At 43.0% G+C, this 20,615-nt stretch overlaps 1 protein-coding gene across 6 annotated transcripts in view; it reads left to right on the top strand.

Moving 5' to 3' along the window:
- The window catches only part of LOC137655753 (uncharacterized), a 53,047-nt gene extending 33,107 nt beyond the window's left edge, over positions 1-19,940 (top strand). For 3 of the 6 annotated variants that reach the window (XM_068389827.1, XM_068389829.1, XM_068389828.1), the window contains exons 2-3: positions 3,450-3,609; positions 12,807-19,940. In XM_068389827.1, coding sequence (XP_068245928.1) covers positions 3,481-3,609; positions 12,807-15,068 — 2,391 coding nt within the window. In that variant the 5' untranslated portion in view covers positions 3,450-3,480 and the 3' untranslated portion in view covers positions 15,069-19,940. The remainder of the gene's footprint in view (positions 1-3,449; positions 3,610-12,806) is intronic. The other 3 variants (XM_068389830.1, XM_068389832.1, XM_068389831.1) reach the window with 1 other exon arrangement.
- The last annotated feature ends 675 nt before the right edge of the window (positions 19,941-20,615 follow it).

The following is a 20,615-nucleotide window of genomic DNA, read 5'->3' as shown; positions in this document are numbered from 1 at the left end:
GAGATCCCTGCAGTGGCGGCTCAAGTCCCGGTGGAATAAAGGATCTGATTCCCCGGACGTACAGGTCCCGATAGGATCTTTGGAACAGGCGGACCTGCGGTGGTGGCTGGTCGACGAGAACCTGCGGAAGGGAGTGGATCTTCTCGTCCTCCCCCCGGAATTGACACTGTTTACGAACGCGTCATAAGAAGGGTGGGGGGCGCAGGTTCTGAACCAGAGGACCTCAGGCCTTTGGTCAGAATCAGAAAAGTACCTGCACATCAACCTGCTAGAAATGAAGGCCGTATTCCTGGCTCTTCAACAGTTCCAACGAACCCTGGCGGGTCACTCCGTGGTGGTGATGAGCGACAACAACACGGTAGTGGCTTATATCAACATGCAGGGAGGTACTTTTTCGCAGCAGCTATCCCATCTTGCAGTAGAGATTCTGAGGTGGACCGAAGTCCACTCGATAACACTATCAGCTCGCTTCATTCATGGCAAGAGGAATGTGCTCGCCGACAGTCTGAGCAGGGCTTTGCAGATAGTAAGTACCGAGTGGTCTTTGGATCCTCAGATAGCCAACAAAGTCCTGACTTTGTGGGGTTCCCCGACCGTGGATCTGTTCGTGACAGCGTTGATTTTCAAGCTGCCTCTGTACTGCTCCCCAGTCCCGGACCCCAAGGCACTCTGGCAAGATGCTTTCCAACAACGGTGGAACAACATCGACGTGTACGCCTTCCCACCGTTATGTCTGATGAGAAGGGTGCTCAACAGGACCAGACTATCGGTCAACTGTTCGATCACTCTGATAGCTCCGCTATGGCATCACGCGGAATGGTTCCTGGACTTTCTGCAGCTCCTGACGGAGCTCCCGAGAGAACTACCCCCACGACACGAGCTACTCAGACAACCACACTCCAACATCCCTCACAAGGCCGTAGCCTCTCTTCGGCTTCACGCCTGGAGACTATCCAGCATCTCCTCACGGAGAGAGGCTTTTCGCAACAGGTTGCGGAGAGAATGTCTCGGCACCTGCGAAAGTCCTCTGAAGGAGTCTACCAGGCGAAGTGGAGAGTCTTCTGTGGTTGGTGTCGTGAGAGGGGTATCTCTCCACTCGATGCCACTATTCCAGCAATAGCGGAGTTCCCCATGTATCTGCGGGAGGAAATGCGCCTTTCTGTCTCAGCAGTGAAAGGCTATCGCTCAGCCTTAAGCTTGGCTTTTAGGCTGAAAGGTGTGGACATTTCTTCCTCGTTGGAACTCTCTCTACTCATACGTAGCTATGAGCTTACCTGCCCTCAGTTGGAAGTGTGACCTCCTCCTTGGAACGTGGTTCGGGTTCTCAGGGGTCTTAAGAGACCTCCCTTCGAACCATTATGCCAGGCCTCTGATCGCCACCTGTTTTGGAAGACGGCTTTCCTGCTCGCTTTGGCTTCGGCCAAGCGAGTCAGTGAACTTCATGGTCTCTTGTACGACATCGCCCATTCAAGGGGATGGGGGGAGGTAACGTTTATGTTCGTCCCTGAGTTTGTTGCCAAGACTCAGAATCCTGGAGTGCCGGATCCACGATTCGACTCTTTCAGGATCGCGAGTCTCCGTTCTGTAACAAGCGACCCAGACCAGCTGCTACTATGTCCAGTGAGGAGTCTGAGGTATTAATTGAAGAGAACAGCTGCTGTTCGTCCTCAAGTGCGAGCATTGTTTGTTAGCACAGGCAGGACGAAGAGGAGGGTCACCAAGAATACCATCTTGGCTTGGATTCGAAGGGTTATCTATCACGCCTTGAATCCAGACCCTCCTCTGTCACGTCGCCCTAGGGCACATGACGTCAGGGGCGTTGCTACGTCCCTGGCCTTCAAGAGAAACTTCTCTGTGACGCAGGTGCTTCAAGCTGGGGCCTGGAAGCGTCAGACGACCTTCACAGCCCACTACCTGCAGGACATGACCCACAGGAGCCTCGATACGTTTTCTATCGGCCCTGTGGTGGCTGCACAACAGCTGGTCTAACCTCAGGCTCCTTTATGGACAAGTAGCAGTAGGTTGAGGGCGTTGTTACCCGTTTTTAGTCTGCGTGAATGAAAGAGTATGTCTGACCCTTACTTCTTTCTTCATTCTCCCCTCTCTTGGGGAAGCAGCATCCTGGTCATCGCATAGCTGACCTCGACCTCTGCAGGTAACCCATGCTTCCTTGTGCTCCTAGTATTAAGTTTAATACTGTCGCGTCCCCCATACCTTGACAAGGTGGTATTGGGAATGTCCTATCCTGGATTCCTATCTAAAGGTCTGAAGGTCAACTTCATAGGACGAGTCACGCTCTTTCCTCCACACACAACTTATGTAGGCCACTCGCTCCTAGCGAAGCAAGGAACTTGTGGGGTGCAGGGGCTCCTTTTCTCAAGTGCTACTCACTAGGAGGCTGAGCCCCTGGGTAAAGCCAAAGTCAGTAAGGCTGGGGACTTTCCACCCTTCCCAAGGGGTAAGTCACCCAATGTAAATAGCTTGGTTTGTATTTCGGTTACGGAACAAATGACAAATTCGGAGATAATTTGTATTTTTCCTAACCATACAAACCTTAGCTATTTACACATATTTGCCCGCCAGCCCTGACCCCCAAGTCAAGTCCTACCTCTAAGTGAAGTGAAGCAAATCACCGGTGTGTGAGGGGGGAGGGGTAGCAAGCTACCCCTTCCCCTACCCCCGCTAACTAGCGCGGGGGTAGTTAACCCTCGTTAAAAACTATTGGCTCGTCATTTCAGCTACGCCGAAAAGTAAACCCAATGTAAATAGCTAAAGTTTGTATGGTTAGGAAAAATACAAATTATCTCCGAATTTGTCATATTAACAAATCCTGAATTGTTAAAGTAATTTATATTTTTCATGACTAAACAAACCTGACTCTTAAAGTAATGTCTCTTGCCTCAACTACCCCACAACTCCCAGGCCTAAGGTCAAAAGTTAGTATTTAGCGGTACTTACCTGCTACCTGGTAGTTATAACTACAGCACCTCGTTAAAAGTTTAATGGCTGTTCAATCTTTGCTGAAGTCATTCTCTTGTTAAATGACTCTAGTTTGTATATTTAGAAAAATAAAAAATCCTTAAAAAATTTTGATTTTTGTGTTAGAACATGATAAATTTCAAAAGTAATTTGTATATTTTCCTAGCTATATAAACCTGAATCCCATAAGTTAGTCATCCCCTTTCAAATACCCTCTCAGTCCTAAGGCTCAAGGTCAAAAGTGGCATGACTGTCACTCCTTTATGGTATTTGGTGACAATTCAACGCAAGTTCCAGTTTGGTCTGAAATACCTCGTTTCAAATAACAGAAGTTTGTATAGGAAAAAGAAAAAATTACTTTAGAAAAAGATAAAACATATAGTACAGTATCTAGGATTTTTGCTTTAAAATATCTTTGCTTACAGAGAATGACAGATTTGTAAATGATTGTTTATTTTGTTCAATTCCAGTAGAGTATCAGTATGACGGAAGTAATACAACATGGTGGACAGCGTGTCTGCTGAGGCTAAAAGAAAGGAGTTGCTGGATGAATCCCTTGGTTGTGTGTATCCAGACGATGCTGTCAGCATCAAACAGCGTTACAAGGACACATCACTTGTCTTATTCAAGGTGAGAGATTCAATGTGAAGTAGAATTTTAATTGAAGGGATTACAGTACTTTAATTCTAACTGTTGTGATTTGTAATATCCCATGAAAGAAGTTGATGTAGCTTTTTAAAATCCTACGATCATCATAATAAGTGTTGTAGGATTAATACTGTTCATGTGAGATAAAGTTCTTTTACTTTATTATGTGTAATATACATTTCTTATTCTTATGATAGATGTTTTGTTATTACAAACCAAAATGTAACCCTAGTTGGGAAAGCTGAATACTATACCACAATCATAGGGAAACCAAAAGGTAAAGCTGCCCAGCACAAAAAATATGAAAACTAAAGATTATACTGTTGAAAAGAAATAAGAGAAAAAATCAAATATTTAAGAAGCAGGGCTCATGAGAACTTTCGAAAAACATTTGCACCAATTTTAAACATCTTGAAATTCCATTGATCATATCACAATTAGGGTCACTAGGGGGAAATGTCCAGTATACCGTGTGGTTTTGAGCGATTAAATGATAATGCCATAGTTAATACCAAGATCAGGAATAAGCAGTTTAAGAGATCTGAAATTTTTGTCAATTTGAGATGAGAGTTAGCGAGTACTAAACATGAGAACAAAATTCAAAACTTGGCAGAATGATAAAACAAAAGCATTTTCTTATGATAGATGTTGGGTATTGAGGGTTTTGGCAAAATTGCAAATGAAAATGGGGCACATTTTATAAGTTTTCGTTCATCAAACAATCATGTTACTGTATTGGAGGTACTCTTTTTCCAGCACAAGGTCATCCACAAATGTACATGGAATTCACCATGTGGCTATTACAAAAATCAGATAGATCACATAGCCGTTAATAAAGAGAGAAGGGGGACTGAGAAATGTAAGAAGCTATAGATGGGCAGATATTGGTAGTGATCACCAGCTCCTCTTTGCCATAATGAAATTAAAACTGAAAGCACTCAATAAAAATGTAGATATAATACCTAGGCTTGTTACAATTTAGCTTCTAGAAGATGAGCACAGTGAAACCTTTGCAATTAAATGTGGGAATCAATTTGCAGTCTTAGAGACTAAGAGACAGAGAAAACAGTTAACGAAGAATTGTGATATTAAGAACATATATCAGTCAGTTGGTAGTGAAGTTTTGGGACATGCAGTTGCAAGGAGAAAACCATGAATATTAAATGATGCTTGGGATACTATAATAAGAAGACAAAGTCAGAAATTGATTATTGAAAGTTTTCGAGGAAGTAATGAAAATTACAAGGTAGAGCATGCTAAGTATTCTAGTATTGATAGTGAGGCCCTCAGAAAAGCCAGGAATAACTTGGAGGGAATATTTAGACAGGAGAGCAGATGAGGCTGACAAAACTATGAATTTAGGGAGTGGCTATGGTGTAAGAATTGCTCATAGAATTATTAATGAGATCTCTACGGGAGCAAAGAAGAAACATATAACCATCAGGAAGAAAGATGGATCTGTTATAACAACAGAAGATGAAGAAAGGCAACTTTGGATGGAACACTTTAGTGAGTTCATGGATAGGAGACATGAAGGGAATAATTTGATTGATATACCTGAAGCTGATGGAAGATATTGATCTGCCCTTGAATGAATTCAGTGTGTTTGAAGTTGAAGCTATCATGAAAAAACTCAAGAGATGGAAAGCCCCTGGATACGATGGAATAACTGCCGAGATGATATTGGCCAAAAATGAAGCGACTCCCAGATTACTTAAGGTTATATTGTAGAATGTGACGTGAAGAGGGGCTAGGGGTCTTGGTGAAAATGGCAAGAAAAGGAGGTCTGACTGATAGCAATAATTACAGAAGCATCAAACTTATGTCATTTCTCATGAAAATATATACATTAGTATGCTCATTCTGAAGAGACAAGAGAGAGAGATTGATGAAAAGCTGAGAGATGAACAAGCAGGGTTTAGAAAAGTTAGAAGTTGTATGGATTAAATTTCAATTTGTTCCGTAACCGAAATACAAACCACGCTATTTACATAGGGTATTACTTTCGGCGTAGCTGAATGACGAGCCATTAGATTTTAACGAGGGTTAACTACCCTTTCGCTAGTTAGCGAGGGGGTAGGGGAGGGGTACCTAGCTACCCCTCCCCCCTCACACACCGGTGAACTGATTCACTTCACTTTTGGCTCGGGTGATGATCAGACGTGTCTGTGTCACCCTCGCTTTTTTGACAGCCTTAATCTTTTTTTGCTTTTTCTTGCAGCGTATGTGTTTGGAAGTTGGCCTCTCTCTCTCTATCATGCGGAAGTGCCCTGGCTTACCCGACCGCCCTTGTGGGACGTTCATGTCGGCGATCGAGACGGATCATCACACCTTGTGTCCGTACTGCAGAGGTCAACGGTGTGATAGGGATAAAACTTGTAGGGAGTGGTCTTCCTCCCAGTGGGAGAGGTTTTCCCGGTGACGTAAGAAGAAGTCTAGGCATGACCTTTCTCCTTCAAGGGCTTCCTTGAAGAAGGAAGGTTTCAAAGACACTTCTTCCGTTGCCCGAACCTCCTCTGAAGCTCCCACTCGATTGATCTCTCGTGAGAGGCTGTCGAGTGGTAGCGTAGGCCATTCTTTTGTTGACCAACCTCGGGGTTCGGGAGAGGGAGTTGCCTCCCGTAGCGAGGCAGCTCCTCCTCCTCCTTCGGGGGAGGATATTGATAACTCTGTTGCTAATGATGATCTTTTGCAGCTTTGGGCTTCCTTGGGGCTTAAGGGCTCGCCCTCCAGGGAAGCCCTTTTTGACCTGATCCAGTTGGGTGCAGCTGTCAAACAGTCGCCGGTAATAGCTGAGGTAGATCCTCTGTCTATTGTCGACGTTGTTGTGGCAGAGGCTTCCGACGGGTCGGGTCAAACCCCTGCTGTTGTTGCGGATGTTGCTGAAGGCTCAGTTCCCCCCTCCGAACATTCTTCGAGGGAGGAGCTGAGCCCAACGGTCTCTCCTGCTGGTGATTCTCTCCCTCGGGGGAGTTCACTGACAGAGACTCCTCTTCGGAGGACCGACGATGGTGTTTCTGCCCCTCGAGGTCGTCTTCACCGTAAGGCTCGCCCTCCTCTTCGCCGTAGAGGCCTTCCTTCTCCCTACAAGGGAGTTAGGAGGCGCCTCTTCGGTTCATTGCCTTCGACGTCCCCCGCAGAGGATCCTCCTCGACGTGAGCAGACTGTTGCAGCTGCATCTCTAGACTTCTCAGCAGATCGTTCGCGATCTCCTATGCCTGCCAGACCTGGGAGTTTTCCTTCTCCGTTCCTGGACGCAGATGCGCAGTGGGCGCCAACGCACCCCGTTATCCAACGGGGACTGGTCCCTTCGGGGCAAAAGGGTTTATCTCACAATGTGAGTAAGTCCCTTAAGTGCCAGGTTTTACCTGCGCGCCCACGATCTCCTGCGCGCTCGTGCACAGTAGCGCGCAAGCGCTCTCCTGCTGTAGCTGAGGACCAGCCCTCTTCGGACTCAACGCGCCAGCGATCTCCTGTAGCTGAGTCATCTCGCCGTAGATCTCCTGCGCGCCAGCGGTCACCTGCGCGCCAGCGGTCACCTGCTCGTCAGAGATCTCCTGTGCGCCAGCGCTCTCCTGCTTGCCAGCGCACATCTGCGCGCCATGCGCGCGCGTTCTCCTGACCGCCCACGATCGCCTACTCGCCAGCGCACATCTGCGCGCCCTGTTCCTGATGCGTGCCATGCGCGCCCACGATCTCTGGATCTGGGCGCAGGCAAGGAGATTCTTCCTTCGCCTCCTCGCCTACGATCACCTGCGCGCCCTCAGATCTCGCCCACGCGCCAGCCATCGCCTGCGTGTCATCACGCGCACTCGCCTGTGCGCACTTCTAGATTGGAATGAGACACTGCGCGCCCGTGCGCCCACGAGAAGTCTCCTGTGCGCGCCCACGAGCGTTCTCCTGTGCGCGCTACTACTCCTTCTGGTCCTGCGCCCCAGCTGTTTTCTCCTGACAGCGCACCTGCGCGCCAGCGATCTCCTGCACGCCCGCACGATCCTTCGCCTGCGCGCAAGCGCTCTCCAACACGCCCACACTTCTGATCGCCGAAGGTCTCCTACGCACCCACGCGCTCTCTCTCCTGTGCGCAGTCGGTCACCTTCTCGCCCTACACGCCATCGCTCGCCAACGCGCCATCGCTCGCCTGCATGCTGTCGTTCTCCCGGCCGCCAGCGCTTGCCCTTAAAACTGCGCGCACCTTCACCTGCGCGGCCAGGCGCACTTTCGCCTGCGCGGCCAGGCGCACTTTCGCCTGCGCGGCCAGGCGCACTTTCGCCTGCGCGGCCAGGCGCACTTTCGCCTGCGCGCCCACTTTCGCCTGCGCGCCCACGCGCACTTTCGCCTGCGCGCCCACGCGCACTTTCGCCTGCGCGCCCACGTGCGCGCTCGCCTGCGCGCCCATGTGCCCTCTCGCCCTTGCGCCCTTGCGCCCTTGCGCCCCCTCGCCCACGCGCACCTGTGCTTTCATCTCCCCGCGCATGTGCGCCAACGTTTGCCCGCGCGCGAACATGCGATTTTACCATCGCACGAGCGCCAGCGCGATATCGACCGCGATTCCCGCCGGGTTTCGTAGCACGGGCAACCTTGTGAGTCTTCAGGAGCGCGTATTTCCAGATCATCGTCTTCACGATCTCCCCCCCGTAAGCGCAGAACAGCGCACTTGCAGGAGGAGGAAAAATCTTCAGAGAGGTCTAGGCAACACTCTTCATCTTCTTCTTTTCAGGCAGGCCCTGTGGTGTCCACTCCTAAGGATCACCCGATCCCCTTCCCTCCAGCGGGAGTCACTGACACTGCGTCTGTCAGCCGTCAGCCTTGGTTTGGGTCTCTGATCAAACCGGTCGTCCAGGCTGTTAAGCTTGCCCTTGCTGATCTAGGCCTCAAACCTACGGCAGCCTCGTCTCCGCTGAAGAGAGGGAGAGGAGTGGACTTCGTGGTGACTTCTCCTAGGGTTAAACTGGCTCCCAAGAAGTCTGTCAGGAAGGCCCCTTCCCCCTCTCGGACGGTTTTTCCTTCTCCTGTGGACGAAGCCTTTCCGTCCTCAGGAGAGTCCAGCGAGGTGAGACATTCTCCCACGGCACCAATGGGAGGAACCCCACCTCGAGTAGGAGAATCGTCTCGTGTGGGAGCAGAGAGGAGCCCTCAGACTTCTTTACTGGAGTCCTGTATCTCTCCTAGGAGGGAGCCCAAGGACTCGAAGACTGTCCAGAAGTCTTCATCCCGGATTCGACCAGAGCCAGCAAGACCCCAGGAGAACGTCCACGTGTCCCCCCAAGTAGAGCAGCTGGGGACAGGAGACTTTGCTGCCAGTCCACAAGGAGGAGAGCTGCATGAGTCGGAGCATGCCTTCTGGCAGGTCCTGAGTCTGATGAGGCAACTCAACAGGTTCGAGGACCCGGAGACCGCCCCTCGCGAAGGCAAGGATACGGTTCTGGACCAAGTCTACGGCACTCAAAAACCTCCGAAGGCCAGTGAGGCTCTGCTCTGGTCCCAGGGGGTTAAGAGCACCAGAGACAAGGTTGAGAGCCAGCTCTCCGAACTCGCCTCCTCCAGCCGTTCCTCTGCCGGCAACAAACGCCTCCCACCTCCTCGTGTACAACAGAGGTGGTACTTCGAGATCATGGGGGAGTCTTGTTTAGCTCTTCCTCTCCACCATTCTGTGGAAGAGCTCTCCAGGGGAATATTTCTTGAGAAACTGTCCGCCCGGCAGGTGACATTCTCGGCTACAGAGATCTTGAGCCAGGAGAAAGTCGCAAAAGTGTGCCATGCAGGCCACTTCGTGGCTGGATGTCTGGCTGGGGTCTCTGGACATTCTGTTGCGATCCGAGGACTTGTCCAAGGAGAGCACCAGGAAGGCCGTGGAGACTTTTCTCCTCTCGGGCCCTTCAACAGGTCCAACAGTACCTGGCAAGTCACTCTGTGGTTGTAATGAGCGACAACACCACAGTAGTGGCCTACATTAACAAACAAGGAGGTACTTTTTCGCAGCAACTATCCCATCTAGCAGTAGAAAAACTGAGATGGGCCGAAATCAACTCGATGCCACTATCGGCACACTTCATTCCGGGCAAAATGAATGTGCTCGCCAGCAACCTTAGCAGAGCATCTCAGATAGTGAATACCGAGTGGTCTTTGGATCATCGAGTAGCCAACAAAGTCCTGACTTTGTGGGGTTCGCCGACAGTGGACCTCTTTGCAACGGCCCTGAACTTCAGGCTCCCGCTGTATTGTTCCCCAGTCCCAGACCCCAAGGCTCTGGCCAGATGCATTCCAACAACGGTGGGACAACATCGACTTTTACACCTATTCCCCATTCTGTCTGATGAGGAGGGTACTCAACAAGGCCAGAACATTGGTCAATCTTTCAATGACCCTCATAGCTCCGCTATGGCATCACTCAGAATGATTTCCGGACCTTATGCAACTCCTAACGGAGCCCCCAAGAGAACTCCCTCCATGACACAATCTCCTCAAACAACCACATTCCAATTACCAACATCTTCCACAAAGCCGTAGCTTCGCTACGACTGCACGCCTGGAGACTATCCAGCATCTCCTCTCTCAGAGAGGATTTTCGCAACAAGTTGCGACTAGGATGTCTGGATACCTGCGAAAGTCATCAGCAGCAGTCTATCAGGCGAAGTGGAAAGTCTTCTTTGGTTGGTATCGTGGAAGGGGTATCTCTCCTCTCGATGCCACTATTCCAGCAATAGCGGAGTTCCTCGTGTATTTGCGTGCAGAAATGCACCTGTCAGTCTCAGCAGTAAATAGCTATCGCTCAGCCTTAAGCCTTGCCTTTAGACTGAAAGGAATGGACATTACTTCATCGCTAGAACTTTCCTTACTCATACGGAGTAATAAACTTACCTGTCCTCAGTCAGAAGTGAGACCTCCCCTATGGAACGTTGTTCGAGTTCACAGGTCTCATAAGAGACCTCCCTATGAACCATTATGCCAGGTAACTGATCACCACCTGACTTGGAAGATGGTGTTCCTGCTAGCTTTGGCTTCTGCCAAACGAGTCAGTGAACTTCATGGTCTCTCATACGACATCGCCCATTCAAGGGGGTGGGGAAAGGTAATGTTCAGCTTCGTCCCTGAGTTTATTGCTAAGACTCAGAACCCGGGAGTAGCGGATCCACGATTCGACTCCTTCCGGATTTCTAGTCTCCGTTCTGTAACAGATGACCCAGACCATCTCTTACTATGTCTAGTGAGGAGTTTGTGGCTGTATCTTAAGAGAACAGCCGCAGCCCGTCCTCGTGTGCCTGCACTACTCGTCGGCACAGGGAGGACCAAGAGGAGGGTCACCAAGAACACCATCTCAGCATGGATTCGCAAGGTCATAGACCATGCATTGAATCCAGACCCTCCTTCACGTCGCCCCAGAGCTCATGATGTCGGGCGTAGCATCCCTGGCATTCAAGAAAACTTCTCAGTGACGCAGGTTCTTCAAGCATGGGTATGGGATCGTCAGACCACATTCACATCCCACTACCTGCAAGACGTGACCCACAGGAGACTCGATGCATTCTCTATCGGTCCTCTGGTGGCTGCACAACAGCTGGTTTAAGACCTCAAGCTCCTTATTAGACAAGTAGCAGTAGGTTGAGGACATTGTTACCCGGTTTTAGCCTGCGTGAATGAAAAGGTTTGACTTGACTGGCTCTTATTCTTTTCTTCATCCTCCCCTCTCTTTGGGAAAGCCGTATCCTGGGTTCTCTGCACAGCTGACCTCAAACCACTGCAGGTAAACCATGCTCCCTTGTGTACCTAGTATTAGGACTAATACTGTTGCGTCCCCATACCCTGGCGAGGTGGTATTGGGAAAGTCTTGGTTACACAGTTTCTTTCTAAAGACTCGGAGTAACTCTACCTGGACGGTCACACTTCTATATACCTCAACACACAGCTTGCTTAGGCCGCGGACCTTGCGTAGCAAGGTTTTAGCGAGGTGCAGGGACTCCTTATTTTTGAGTACTGTACTGACATACTGTACTCAGATAAGGAGCTCCCGGGTAAAGCCAAAAGCCAGATCGGTAGGGACGTCCACCCTACCTAACGGGTGAGTCACCCCCTGTTAAATAGCATGGTTTGTATTCCAGTTATGGAAGAAATGACAAATTCGTAGATAATTTGTATTTTTCCTAACTATACAAATCTTAGCTATTTAAACAAACTTGTCCACCACCCCTATCCCTCTTGAAGTCCTACCTCCAAGCAAAGTGAGCTCAATCACAGGTGTGTGAGGGTGAGGGTAGCAAGCTACCCTCCCCTAACTAGCGGTATGGGTAGTTAACCCTCGCTAAATTTTAATGGCTCGTCATTTCAGCTACGCCGAAATTAATACCCCTATTACATAGCTAAGGTTTGTATAGTCAGGAAAAATACAAATTATCTACGAATTTGTCATGTTGAGAGACATGTTTCTTGTTCTCCGAAGTCTAACTTGGGCACCTTTCAAACCCTTAAGAGAAGACTCTCATAGAAACTTCACCATCAGGACTGTTTGTCTCTTTGCTCTGGCTTTTGTAAAGCTTTTGAGAAAACTTCACAGTCATTTCTATCTGGTCTGACACTTGGAAGGGGTGTTTCATTGCTGTTCATGCCCGAGTGTGTGGTGAGAACTCAGAACTGTCAGGTTTGATGAAAAATTCAAGCTTCCCAATCCTCTACCCCCCCAAGTTTTGTTGGTGGGGATCAATGAGAGGATTCCAGTTTCTTTTTGTTACTCTTGACACTGTATGCATTCCATTTGGTTCAAGATATATAAGATTTGATGGCTTGATATATTTTTAGGAGTAAATGACAAATTCCTAAAATGACTGGTGGATTTTTTTTTCCATATATACAAACCAGTCTTTTATCATAATCCCATCCCAGTCCACCCTTTTTTCCTGATGCCTAATATAAATTTGATTAAATGGCAGAAGCTAAGTGGGTTGGACCCTCCCTATTATCTTTGTTACCCAGCTTCAAAAATTATACTCATGTTAAACAGGAAGATAATCCTACTTGAAAGAGTAGTTTGTATACAGTGTATAGAAAAAATCTGAATTATTAAGAAATATTGTCATAATTATTCCCTGTGAATGTAGTATGGCTTTGTGTGCTATGTAAACTTGTATCTGTTTTTATTGACTGAATCAGTCATATTTCATTGTTTCTTTTTTTGCTTATTTTAGGAACAGTTGAGTCAACAGCATGGTGACAATCGAAGTTTCCTCTCATTTGGAACACGAAGGTCATCAACTGTTAGTGAGTATGGAAACACTCCAATTATTGTCAGGAAGTCCCGTAGTGCCAATGGAGAGCTTTCAAAGGTAGGTGAACAGTGGCCCTCTTTACGGGGTAAGGCATCTCTCAGTAATTATACACTACATGAGGGGAAAGAGCTTGGAGATGATGAGGGGGAAGAAGAGGAGGAGGAAGAAACAGAGACTGAAGAAGAGGTAGAATTGCGGACAAAATCAAATGAAGACATTAAGGCACCTTTAGGTAGTGATGGAAGAAGAAAAATTGCAATTCTGGATGGGCAGTCTGTATGTAGTAAGTTAGGCAATGATCATAATGTTAGACAAAGTGATGCAGTTCATGAAAATAATGAATGTGTAGCCAAAGAAAACAGGAAGAGTTTCAGTCATTATGATCTTCAGCAAAGGCCCAGAGACTACATTGATGAAGAACCAAAAGATGGAGACATTGAGGATGCCATTGACAAAGATGATGATGATGACAAAGATGCAGTTAGCATGCGAACAGTTTTAGAGGTTGAAGGAGTTGATCATAAGATACTTTTACTGAGACCAACATCTAATAAGAATGAGTCTTCAGAAGTGGATACCACTCAGACCAAAAGAACCTCAGCAGTCAAAGTAAGTCCAATAATTCCTGCAGAGGTTTCTCAGAAAGATCCAAAGTCTGATCAAAATACTTTGCTTAATGAGTGTGTGGAGAAATCCTCTGTAAATAATGTTGCGAGTGATAGATCTTCAACTAATGTTGATTTGAAGAGCTTCAATCACCAGTCTTCCAATGATTGGCATAAAGTAGAGCTCAAAATTGTAGAACCCTCTGATTTGTGTGTACCTGATATTGAAGCTGCAGAAGACATGAGTGCTGCACCTAAAGGTAATAGCAGTCTTGAATCTACTTTAACAGGTGAAGGTGCAGATGATGATGATGTCGTGTTTATTGATGAATATTCACCATCACCCAGTCAAGTCCAGAAAAGAAAGGAAAAGGATTTACTCTTAATTAAGGAAAGTGGTATGAATTCAGGCAATGATAAAGATATAAATGGGAGCAAGGAAGAAAACATAGATTTGAGAAAAAATGGATCCCGTACTCAGAGTCCTGTTATGCCTTTGCCCACTCCACCAAAACATCATTCAAGGCAATCCCCTGAACCTTTACATGACTTGGAAGCACAATCTCCTGAATCTAGAAATGATGTAAAAAATGAAATCGCAGATGAATTAGAAAAGTCAACTGAAGGAGAGGATCAAAAAGGATTATTGGCTTTACCTGTCAGAAGTCCCACTCCCCCTAAAAGAAGTCCAAGGCGGTCTCCAAGAACTCCAAAAAGCAAGGAAAAAAATCATCATGAAAGACATTCCTCTCTAGATCTGCCCAAAAATGTCAGCCCTCTGCCTTCAGCATGCAAACCTTCCTCAGTATCAGCTTCCCCATCAGCATCAGCTTCCCCCTCAACTAGAAGCAAAGATTCAGGTAAGATCTTTAAAATTTCTGTAAAGAAAGAGAGAAGTAGAAGTGTCTCATCTTTGAGCTCCAAGAAAAATAAGGAGAAAGAGAAAGTAGCACGGTCAGAAAGTGAAGATCCTGGAGCGTATAATGTTCATGCTGCATCGGACTTCAGAGATAATACCAAGTGCGACACTCCCTCTGGTAAAAGGGTAGGAGTCCGCAGTATGGTAATTGATGGAACCATCAAACGAAACTTTATTGTCATTCATCCATCAGATGAGTCGGAAACAATAGGATTAGCTCCTTTATCATCATTTAGTAATAGTAGTAAAACTTCCATCAAGACTTCAAAAGCTCTATCCAGTGTAAAATCTCACATTACAGGAATATCAAGTAGTAAAGTGGAGGCTGTGAAGAAAACTCCACCAAAATATAACTTGAAAGGAACTGTTATAAATACTGCAAAGGATAAAGTGAGAGACCGTGAATCACTTCACATAGAGCCAGATATAGAAATTGTAAAAGGGAAGAGAAGCAGCAAGTCTAAAAAACAAACTGAAAGCCACGTACATGCAAGTACTGTCAGTCTATCGAGTACGGTGTCACACATTAATTCAAAGGTTATCATAGAATCGTCAGAGGGCATGTCTGAAGTGGATTGTGATTTAGTAAATATATCTACTCAAGGGATACCTACTAGCTCAACCAAAACTACTTCAAGGCTGTGTGTTATTATGTAAAAAGTAAATCCAAGGCAATCCATATTTAAGGTGTTAAAATGTTTGCTTGGTAATTGCAGTTAATGTTGCATTGTTTGCTAAGTATACAGAGTTAATAAGAGAAATGTTGCCATAAAGTGTAAAGTAAGCTGTAGATATTTCTTCAGTGTCAAAAGGACTCCCACTCATTCATTTTAGAATTCTGTATAATTATCACGTACATGTTATGCCTTGACTGTGTAATATACCCATCATCGAAACTCATTGTGTCAAGTCCATCATGGATCATACAAATTAAAATAAATTGTTGTAGATTTTTTTTTTTTATATAATTTGGGAAATGGAAAGACTGGTTATCTATCTATTTTTTAATGATATTAGAAATGTTTTGTTTATATATTCCCCTCTTTTAAAAGATACAAATGTTTAGTTAGTAGGTTATCTTTTCATGCAACTATCTCAGAATAGAAGCTGGTTCACTTGAGTTTGTTAGGTATCAAGTAAATATATGCACATAGATTATTTTTGGTAGCCGTCATCTTGAATCATAAGACTGAAGCCCTTGTTTTTGTTTCATACAATATCATTGTCACTTTTTTGTGAAAAGGCTATTTTTATCATTTTCAATCATTAAAGTAATGTAAACTAATGTTTTTATAAATTCTCTCTAAATATGCAGGTGCTATTTTTACTTACATAAAATATTGATGGTAGGCATTATTACAGTATTATTTATCTGAAAAGGACTACATTATACACCAAGTGTTTGCCCAGGACATCCTATTTTTTATGTTGTTCACCATCCTACTATATATCAGTTAAGCAGGTACAGTTTTAGTTGTTCAACTTTAATACGAAAGGTTTTTTTTCTGGTAAGCTTTGTCTGACAAGCAAGCAATGGCTAGTAATTTTTGATTTGTTGTGTACCACACTGGTTCAAGTATTTGATTGTGCTAGTGGGTTTCAAGATTTTAAAAATTTGCTTTTCAGTACAAGGAGTAGTTCCAAATTTTTCTTTGCATGGATGGATCAATTCCTTTCTTTTTGATCAGAGAGTTAATACAAAGATTTAGTTGAATGTTATTTTGAAGAGGTCACACAGGTGGTCACAAATGCTTCCCTAAGAATAATAGATACAAATTCACGTTTCTTATATTTTTTTAAGGGCACTGAGTAGTGAGTGAGTCATTGAAAAGCATAAACAAATTTGCCTTACTTGTGAGCATTTTACTTGAAAACTAAAGATTAATGTTCTCATTCATTTTCTTTGGTAAAGCCTTAGGTACAATTCAGTAACTTGATTAGTTTAAAGTGCACAAGTGTGTGGTATTGAAAACTTGTCAAATTTTAGTTATATATGATATTGAGATTTAGTTTATGATTTATTAGCTAGCCTTTTCATTCTAACATAATAGATATCATGATATAAGTATGATGAGTAGTCAGGTTAAACTACTTGATGATAAATGTTTATGTACACTTACAGTAGATAATTTGAAGATTTTCATATCTAGTCTTTTAATTGATACATATCACTTTTTGTAATTTATTTATGTTTTTGACAAGTCTTTGCTCTCCCATTTGGAAAGTTGGCCAAAGATCTGATATATAATTTGGCAGCTGTGTATTTGTTATTTTTGTTTGTCTAAGCTCTTGTTTTTCATGACAGTCAAGTCAGCAATACAAAATTGGCTGAGCATAATTTCTACATTTAAGAATAGTAACAAAGGAAAATGTAAATTTTCTTCCAGTATCTACTTTACAAAATTTATTATTAATTAGTTATTCCGACGTCCTAATCCATATGAATGTAACGATTTCACTAACATGTTGTGTGCTTGAAATTTAATCAGATTTGTATGATCCAAGGGCGCTTTTGTGTCATGTTTCATTGCAGTGGTTATGTGTATGCAATTGTTGGAATCACAAGGGAGATAAGCTTCAGCCTTACAACTTTTCTGACTGATGTAAAAGTTATTTGAAGGCTTAAAAAAAGTTTGATTGACACAATTGCCAGTATTTTTGTTTAAGAAAAATGTACAGTATATTTGTAAAAGGCAGTTGAGAACTTGACAAAGATTTTTATAAAATTATTTTCTTTACATAAAAGTAATGTAGTTCCTTATGTTTGCAGAAATTTAGATTATGTAAAGCTTGCTTGAAAGCTAAAATTAGTGAAAGTCCATATATAAAGCAATTTTTACTTTTACAGGTAAATGATCTATGTAAGGAAAATTGTAGGTAATATAGAATATAATTTTTTGGCCGGGCTGATTTGTGTCAAAACAAGTATAGGCTAACTTTTGATTAATCCTGATTCATATAACGACTTTGAAGAGACTTGACATGAAGTGTACAACTTTTCATGTCCAAGTAATTTTGTTGTTATTGTAAAATATATTTTGACTGATATTTTCACCCATTTCATGGGGGTTCATTTAAATGTTTTGAATTTTTTATAATTGTTATTTTATCCATATTGCTTTGTATATTGGAAGGATACATATGTTCCAGTGATTTATTTTTGAAAATAAAAATTGGTGTTATGTTTACATAGTACATAATTTGGCATTTCATATCACTTTGTACAGTATTTTTTTTTTTTTTTTTTTTTAAATAGCGAGGGAAATTAAGAAATTTATGGAATCAAACCCTCTTGTTGTAAGGTCTTTGTTAGAATGTTCTTCCATTGGTGTCAATGGTACAAACATTTGACTTCCCAGTTTTTAATGTCCAATAAAGTATATGTAAATTGAGCCAGTGTGAATTATAAGGCACATAGGTTTTATAGGGTTATATAGCGGGGAGGGAAAGAGAGTCAAGGAGTAATATTTTATAGTGCTGTGTTAATACTTCATTGCTAGGGCTACTCATGGAAATTCATTTTTTGTTTGTATATTTTGAGAGATTCTGGAGGGTTGTAATTTTTTCCTATTTCCTTGGTGCAGCTTAAAGGTTAGCTTTACATATCTATATCCACCCTGGATGAATATTTTTTCCAGTGTTTATAATATTTGTTTCTTAGAATTAGCACTGAAGTTAATTTTGTTCATTATGATAGGGAAGCTTTAGCTTCTATGGATATTTCTAGTATCTAGTAGAGAGCAGCATAGGTTTGGTTAGTTTGCTTTGAGATGCCTGGAAGCTTCTTACTGTTTTTATGCAAAAGTTATAGGTTCATTATAGGTTAGTTTCTTATTAGTACAGAAAATTATAGTATCTTTTTGTGGATTGAAATCAATATTGTTTTATAATTTCTATCTTGCACTGAAATATTGTGCATGTAATTGATGTTTCAGGAGGGAATGTCTGATGTTTAGGCATCTTGGAATATCATTCAGAATATGGTTGTGTTCATTAAAAAGGTTAATGTTAGGGCATGACATGTAATAACCCTGCTGTATGGGTGAGAGGTTTTTCATATGCCCTTCATTTTATTCAGTATTACAGGTTTTACTTACAAAGAATTTATCATTCTCAAAGACACCAGGATACTGTTTATATGTTCATGTACAGTATTAAGTAAATGACATTCGTCAATTAAATGTAATTTTGTTGGTCACAATTTGATTTGTATTTTTACATTGTTGGTTAATTTGTATATGGCTTTAAGTTGATTTTTGTACATATATATATCAATAAGGTGATTTTATAACAAGTTTTTGAATTTAGATAGGTTCATTAGAAGCTTTATTTATCATCATAGTATTTTTATCTCATACATTCTTAATTTTGCAAAACCCCAGCTTGTCAGCAACACACAGCTGAAACAACAACACTGGTAGGTGTAATAGTTTGGTGGTTATATTTTTTTGTAGATTTGAGTTTTGTACAGTACAGTCAGCCCTCCTTATTTGCGGGTGTTGGGTAACAGAGACAGGCGCAAAAAGCGAGAATCTGCAAATAAAATACTTACTGCTCTAGGGTGGGTTAACTCCTAACCTACCAACTTACTGCTTATTGTCCATGAGCAGTCGACTAACGCGCTAAGTAACCAACTGTACTGCTTAATGTTGTTTATATATATAGTTTCTATTACAGTGTAAGTATTGTGTTAATGAGTGAATGCATTTCAGTGAGTGTAGAGTACATGTACACAAGTGTACTACATACATGGTAAGACTAGAGTACTGTACACACAACACAAGTGATCTCCATACTTATGTACATGTAATATGTACAGTATCAACAAAACACTGTTGTTCTTTTCTAACAACACTTTCTGATACTGTAGTGTACATTATTGTAATATATGTATAGTACTACAGTATCAATACAGTACAGCTTAAATAGCTAAGGTAACACTCATAAGTGATTGCTGTTTTTGGCAGGTTGTCTTGCACCATTCAAACTCACTGTACATGTTGCCTATATCTACAGTACTTTACTACTGTAAAGTAAGGCATTTTGTATACAGTACTGTACTGTAATCATTATAACAATAACACTAATACATAATGAATATGCTAAAACAATAAAAATTAAAGAAAGAGTATCAGTACAACACCACTAAGCATTTACAAAAAAAGTTTGTCATCTTAAGTCTGAAGTATGATGTAACTCTTTGAGTCATCGACTGTTTGGCGCATGTGGTATCATAATGTATGTACAGTATTGCATTTTATGCTAAAATCACAATAACCACACTGGATATGTACAGGTATTATAAATAACTTTTGTGCATCAATGTGATTCTGCACAAAAAGGACCGAATCGGGAGGTGCACAAACGAGGAGAGATGATGTGAGACTAAGGCCGAATCAGTGAGAGATGGTGTGTTGTCCTGTGTGGATAGGGAAACAGCGCGAAGCATGCTGGGTGCAAAGGAGTGCGGTCAGTTTGAAATTGTCAGGCCGTGAGAGTACTTATCTCGAAACCACAAATACAGTATATGATTTTTTATATACTGTATCAGGTTACACAGTTCTCTGTATCGCTAATGACTTAATCCGAGAAGATAGAACCTACAAATATCGATGGCTGACTGTACAGTAATGGGAAAATCATAGACTGCCAATCCCTGAATGGTGTCTCCTGAGATTTTCATGGATATACTCAAATTTGACTCCTCTTATTGTAATAGTTGATATATCTGCTGGGCAGCATAACAAGGTTACATATTGATAATGGTGATCTATATCCAACTATTGTGTGGAAGCACTTGGTTGTTTTTTAAAGTGAAGACTAGGCTTGAAATTTGCTAAAATAATCAGATGTAAAGTTATAGTCATATATGAGGTGCCATTGATTGGGGCTTAATTTTAGAATAACTTAGTTTTGAAAAAATGTGCTTAATTATTTTTCTAGAAGCTGTAATAATAAACTACACGAAGCTGTGACTAGGCAAGGTGCTTGATTTTAGCTTGAGGGGCCATTACAAAAATAATTCTTAAATTGTGTTCTTCTACCATTCTGCAATAATTTTGTGTCAGATAAAATTAATAACCACATAATATAAATTATGTGATTAAAAGAACTAATATGAATTCTCACTTTATCCTGTTAAATGGAAAGTTCCATGCAAGACACTAGTATTTTAATGTCACTTTTGGGTTCTTTGTTGAATTT

This window comes from Palaemon carinicauda, chromosome 16, assembly GCF_036898095.1.
Source record: "Palaemon carinicauda isolate YSFRI2023 chromosome 16, ASM3689809v2, whole genome shotgun sequence".
Classification (NCBI taxonomy): Eukaryota; Metazoa; Arthropoda; class Malacostraca; order Decapoda; family Palaemonidae; genus Palaemon; species Palaemon carinicauda.
Note: the sequence above shows the minus strand (reverse complement) of the source record. Positions and strands in the feature narration are given on the sequence as shown.